Genomic DNA, 6,615 nt, shown 5'->3' on the forward strand with positions numbered 1-6,615 from the left:
AAAAAAAAAAAAAAAAAAAAAAAAAAAGTAATAATATCTTGTAATTCAAACACATTTAATGGCTTTAAAAAGTTAAGCATGAGGATAATTTGTAAATTGGATCTTGGGCAATCCTTTGTGAGGGCTCTAAATTTAAGAGACAGACTCACATGAGTGTCTCATTTGATCTTGGGACCAGAATGACAAAGGTAAAATAGAAGTAAACCGTATAAAGTTTTCTTCAGTGTTTGTGCTAGCATAAGCTGAAAGAGAAAGACTGTCCACATAACCTTATAGGTTTCTTGTTAGTATTACAGAGGGCTTGCAGGGTGGTTTATCAAATAGAAAGCAGATGTTTAGGCAACTTGTTTGCCGTTGCTACAAAATGAACAGAAGAAAGGCTGAGCTACTTCCAGAAATGCCAAGCAGAGTGGAAGTTTGACAGGACTGATGGTAGATAGGTATTAACTTTGCCCCATATACACACAGATGTATTCTTATTTTCCGTTTGACCAGTTTTCAAGTAATTTTCCGTGAAAGCTGTTCAACAGTGCAAATGTGAGCAAGCATGATTGTCATATTTGAAACCAGCTTAATAGCTGAGGATGTAGAAGCAGAGGAATTACTTTCTCTTTTTGGCGTAGTTAACTAAAAAACATATGGAATAATAGTTTCTGAACATGACTAGCAATAAAACATTCAGTAATTTACAATCCTAACTGCTGCAGCATGATTTTGAAAGAACTCTATATTGTATCTCATGAGAATATGGGAATGTCAGAACATTGAAGCCCAAGATTTACAAGATATACTATACTTCCTCCCCTCTTACCCCCAATAAAGATACAAAGCACAAAATCTACAGATCTGAGGCAGCACCATGTGCTTTTAGAAGCTTAATTATATTTGATGAGAACCAAGAGTCCAAAAAAAGATGTTAAAGAGGTGCTTGCTCTTAAGTCATTTTATAATTTAATAAATGATAATTATGTTTGAGGCATATGGTAGAATCTGGCTATGAAGTAGGGAATAGTTTATTCTGAGAGAGCAGTGAAAGAAAGAGTTCCTGGTAGACTACAAGCTGCAAAAGTATAGAGTCCCGTCTGTCTTCTTGTCTCATATACCGCCTGGTGTTCCAAGCAGAGTGGATTGAATCAAATGGCACATAACCTTTCTTTATAAGAGAAGTCATCTTTTCCAGAGAAGTTATGTGAGCAGCTAAATAAGACTTATAATGTAACTAGGAGGAGACTGAAACAATAAAGTGCATCGAAAATAATCTCTTATTTCCTGCTAGATACTCATATTCATTCTTTTCCACTACCCTCCCCTACCCCTTTCACTAATTTTAATAAACCCAGCTCTCTCTTTTTTTTTTTTTTTTTGAGACGGAGTTTCGCTCTTGTTACCCAGGCTGGAGTGCAATGGCGCGATCTCGGCTCACCGCAACCTCCGCCTCCTGGGTTCAGGCAATTCTCCTGCCTCAGCCTCCTGAGTAGCTAGGATTACAGGCACGTGCCACCATGCCCAGCTAATTTTTTGTATTTTTAGTAGAGACGGGGTTTCACCATGTTGACCAGGATGGTCTCGATCTCTTGACCTCGTGATCCACCCGCCTCGGCCTCCCAAAGTGCTGGGATTACAGGCTTGAGCCACCGCGCCCGGCCCCAGCTCTCTCTTTTAAGATCTGATAATGTCAGTGGAAGAACGATTGCTCCAGGAATTCTCTGCTTTCAAAGTTTGATTTTATGAAATCTTACTTATTGCAGGGTGCTGTTTTGTTACATTTTACACCCGTAAAGCTGCGTTAGAAGCTCAGAATGCTCTTCACAACATGAAAGTCCTCCCAGGGGTAAGAAAGCTCCCACTAGTAAATGTAAATGTGGTAATTTTGATAGATGGGATTTACTTATGCATATCTGGCACACACTGAAAAACATTTTGGGGACAAGGTAACTGCTGCAGGAATTGATGTAAAGGGAGCACTTCAGAGATTACCTGACAGCTCTCTCTCAACCGAGTCTTGTGTATTTTGACTTCTTGACTCACATTTATTTTCTGGGAAAAGATCGTGAAGTAGACATGAGTTCAGAGAGAACTCTTTAAAGCTCTAGTTCTTATATTTTAGAGTACATATATATTTCTCAATGCCATCAATGTCAGTGGTGATAATCATAATTTTCCTTTTTAGATGCATCACCCTATACAAATGAAACCTGCTGACAGTGAGAAGAACAATGGTAAGCAAATATATACACTTTTCCCCTTAAGATTTCTGCCTAGGCTGGGCATGGTGGCTCACACTTGTAATCCCGGCACTTTGGGAGGCCAATGTGGGTGGCCAGAAGTTCGAGACCAGCCTGGCCAACATGATGAAACCCCATCTCTACCAAGACTACAAATATTAGCCAGGTGTGGTTGCGCATGCCTGTAATCTCAGCTACTCAGGAGGCTAAGGCATGAGAAAATCGTTTGAACACGGGAGGCAACGGTTGCAGTGAGCCAAGATCACACGAGTGCACTCCTGCCTCGGCAACAGAGTGAGACTCTGTCTCCAAAAGAAAAAAAAAAATTCTGTCTAGTTTGTTTACTGTTCTTAGAATATTTGAATTGAATTGTGTTTTAAGTAATCCATTGTCTACATTATCTCAGTTTTTTCTTTAAAATATGATAAATGAGAGTAGAGCTGATAGAGAAATATAAGAACATTGTAGAATGAACTGGAATGAATATACTTGGTCAGTACAATTTCTTTTGGTCAGGAATGAGGGGACAAAATGAGCAAATTAGGAAGGAAAACTTAATCCTCAAGAAAATAGTCAGGGCCAGGCTTGGTAGCTCATGCCTGTAATCCCAGCACTTTGGGATCACCTGAGGTCAGTAGTTTGAGATCAGCCTGGCCAACGTGGTGAAATCACATCTCTACTAAAAATATAAAAATTAGCCCAGTATGGTGGCGCACACCTATAATCCCAGCTACTCAGGAGGCTGAGACAGGAGAATCGCTTGAACCCAGGAGGCAGAGGTTACAGTGAGCTAAGATTGCGCCACTGCACTCCAGCCTGGCCAACAGAGCGAGACTCGGTCTCAAAAAAAAAAAAAATCTGAAAAGTAGATAGTTATACTTACTGAAAGATCTGATCAGAAAAGTAGACAGTACACTCACAGTGAAAGGTCTGTTCGCTTCCATTTTGTCATATCAAGTAAGTGTGAAAACCTCGTCTTTAGTAGAAGTATTGCTGGTAAGAGCAAACAGTGCTGTCTGGGCACAGTGGTGTACACCTTTAATCACAGCACTTTTTAAGAGGCTGAGGCCAGAGGATTGCTTGAGCCCAGTAGTCTGAGACCAGCCTTGGCAACAGAGTGAGACCTCTCTGCAAAGGTGTGGTGGTATACACCTGTGGTCCCAGCTATTCAGGAAGCTGAGGTGGGAAGATTGCTTGAACCCGACAGGTCAAGGCTGCAGTAAGCCATGATCGTGCCACTGCACTCCAACCTGGGTGACAACGAGACCCTGTCTCAAAAAGGGCAAACAATACAAAGGACTAGGGAGATGCCAAGTACTTTGCATTTAATAGCTACTGTTACCCTTTGAAGTAAACCTGATTGTTCCCATTAATCAGATGAGGAAACAGGCACAGAATGGTTAAGTAACTTTAACAAGATTACAAAGCTACCATATTTCATCTGAATGCTTTTAATTATAATTTTAAGATAAATTGGTTATAAGGAGAGATGTGAAAATTGAAAAACAAATGTATGTCTTGGAATCTGTGAAGTATGGTATGAAGGCACAGAGCCAGGATTCAAACCCAGGAGGTCTGGCTACCGAGTCTGTGCCACATTGCCTCTTTTAGTAATAATATTCAAGTCTTTTGTGTTTTACTCTCTTAGCAGTGGAAGACAGGAAGCTGTTTATTGGTATGATTTCCAAGAAGTGCACTGAAAATGACATCCGAGTCATGTTCTCTTCATTTGGACAGATTGAAGAATGCCGGATATTGCGGGGACCTGATGGGCTGAGCCGAGGTAGGTACAGTTTTAGCTTTTAAATAATCTGGTTGTTTTGTTTTGTTTTGTTTTGTATTTTGTTTTAGAGACAGGATCTTTCCCTCTCTCATCCAGGCTGGAGTGTAGTGGTGCATTCACAACTAACTGCAGCCTGAACCTCCCTGGATCAGCCTCCTGAGTAGCTGGGACCACAGGCATGCACCATGATACCCAGCTAATTTTTAAATTTCTTCCTATGTTGCCCAGGCTGGTTTTGAATTCCTGGGCTCAAACAATCCTCTCACCTCAGTCCCCCAAAGTGCTGAGATTACAGTTCAAATACCCTAAGAACAGCAAACAAACTAGGCAGAAATCTTTTTAATTAGACCAGTGGAAATGAGCTACAGTGATTCACTAGCCTACATGGCCCAGTCAAGATAAAGAGGTTGGGCTTGCTGCTTCCTGCTGTCTATCTATGTCCTATCTTGACTCCTCCTGTTCATTCTTTTTGCCTCTCAACCCTCTAAGGAGTCTACATTCTGTATTTCACTGTGATGTATTAAAATTTTCTCTTTTGATGCTTTGTAGGATTCTTGATTCCAAAATGGAAATACTTACTTCTCCAGTTTTATTTTCAAGTGGAACTAGAGGATATTATTCCTCCTTTCTCCCTTCAGGCACTTTTTTTTTTTCCTGTCAGTGGTTCTCTGGTTTTTCATTATAGCACATCTCACCCTGTTGCAACATACTAGCACGTGATCCCCTGAAAACAGGGACTGTGTCTGTATTGCTAGCATGATAGTCAGCACATAGTAGATGTTCAGTAAATGTCTGTCAGAGAAATAAATGAATGCATGAGTTACTGACTCTTCTCTTACCAGGTTGTGCATTTGTGACTTTTACAACAAGAGCCATGGCACAGACGGCTATCAAGGCAATGCACCAAGCACAGACCATGGAGGTAGGGAGCAGATAGGTGATGGGGCAAATTCCTCAGCCTGAGAAATCTGGGACAGTTGGCCATTAAAAGTCCAGCAGCATGTGTAGCATCTGATTGCCCAGAAAGTTAAACAGCCAGCATCTTGAAGTTAAAAACTGCTGATTTCTTTAAAATTAACATATTGCAAATACTTGCTCCCCCTGTCTCTTTTTTTGAGATGGGTTCTTACTTTGTCACCTGGGCTGGAGTGCAGTGAGAAGATCATGGCTTACTGCCAAGATCTGGGAGGTTGGGACCTCCCAGGCTCAAGTGATCCCCTCACCTCTGCCTCCCAAGTAACTGGGACTACAGGTACACACCAGCAGGCCCAGTTAATGTTTGTATTTTTTTATAGAGACAGTTTTGCCATGTTGCCTGGGCTGGTCTGAAATTCCTGGGCTGAAATGACCTGCCCACCTCAGTCTCCCAATGTGCTGGGATTACAGGTGCAAGCAACTACTCCTGGCCTTTAATTTTCCTTTTTTTTGAGACAGAGTCTCGTTCTGTCGCCCAGGCTGGAGTGCAGTAGCATGATCTTGGCTCACTGCAACCTCTACCTCCTGGGTTCAAGCGATCCTTCTGCCTCCCAAATAGCTGGGATTACAGGCGTGCGCCACCATGCCCAGCTAATTTTTGTGTTTTTAATAGACAGGGTTTCACCATGTTGTCCAGGCTGGTCTCGAATCCTTGACCTTAAGTGATCCCCCCGCCTTGGCCTCCCAAACTGCTGGGATTACAGTTTCTTCGCACTTGGGTCTATCATGAGGAGAATCATTTGGCAGTGAATGAAATTAGAATGTAACCTACATGTCATCTAAAAGGAAGATTTTTTCTTTTCCCAGAAGGAAGAATTTGACCCCTTTGGTTTTGGTGTTTTCACAGGGTTGTTCATCACCCATGGTGGTAAAATTTGCTGATACTCAGAAGGACAAAGAACAGAAGAGAATGGCCCAGCAGCTCCAGCAGCAGATGCAGCAAATCAGCGCAGCATCTGTGTGGGGAAACCTTGCTGGTCTAAATACTCTTGGACCCCAGTATTTAGCAGTGAGTCTTTGTGGTTTGCTTTCTGCAGACTGTGCAAGCTCCCAGCTCTTTATTCTTCTGCTATCCCTAGCTAACAAACACAGTGGCATTTACAACTTTGGGTATTTAGAAATTGTATGTAAAAATTCAGATAGTACTATTTCTTTTAGTCCCGTTAGTCTCTTGCTCTACATATATATCTCTGGACATGCATCTCTGGTTATATCTTGAGGCTTTTGCTGCAACTGAAGTGAATTCCTGATTTCCTGTTTTAAAGATTTAGAAACATCATGTGTCTTTGCCCCCAAGAAAGAAATTCCTGGCCGGGCGCGGTGGCTCACGCCTGTAATCCCAGCACTTTGGGAGGCCGAGGCGGGTGGATCATGAGGTCAAGAGATCGAGACCATCCTGGTCAATATGGTGAAACCCCGTCTCTACTAAAACTATAAAAAATTAGCTGGGCATGGTGGCGCGTGCCTGTAATTCCAGCTGCTCAGGAGGCTGAGGCAGGAGAATCATTTGAACCCAGGAGGCAGACGTTGCGGTGAGTCAAGATCGCGCCATTGCACTCCAGCCTGGGTAACAAGAGCAAAACTCCGTCTCAAAATAAAAAAAAATAAAAATAAAAAAAAAAAGAAATTCCT

General features: G+C 42.0%; 1 protein-coding gene across 31 annotated transcripts in view; it reads left to right on the top strand.

Annotated features, from left to right (window-relative positions):
- The window catches only part of CELF1 (CUGBP Elav-like family member 1), a 104,608-nt gene that overhangs the window by 70,409 nt on the left and 27,584 nt on the right, over positions 1-6,615 (top strand). For all 31 annotated transcript variants that reach the window (XM_032282219.1, XM_032282233.1, XM_032282232.1 and 28 more), the window contains 5 exons: positions 1,749-1,831; positions 2,171-2,219; positions 3,874-4,008; positions 4,851-4,930; positions 5,831-5,992. In XM_032282219.1, the coding sequence (XP_032138110.1) occupies positions 1,749-1,831; positions 2,171-2,219; positions 3,874-4,008; positions 4,851-4,930; positions 5,831-5,992 (509 nt within the window). The remainder of the gene's footprint in view (positions 1-1,748; positions 1,832-2,170; positions 2,220-3,873; positions 4,009-4,850; positions 4,931-5,830; positions 5,993-6,615) is intronic.

Source organism: Sapajus apella, unplaced genomic scaffold (assembly GCF_009761245.1).
Source record: "Sapajus apella isolate SASKATOON/1434 unplaced genomic scaffold, GSC_monkey_1.0 scaffold14, whole genome shotgun sequence".
Lineage (NCBI taxonomy): Eukaryota > Metazoa > Chordata > Mammalia > Primates > Cebidae > Sapajus > Sapajus apella.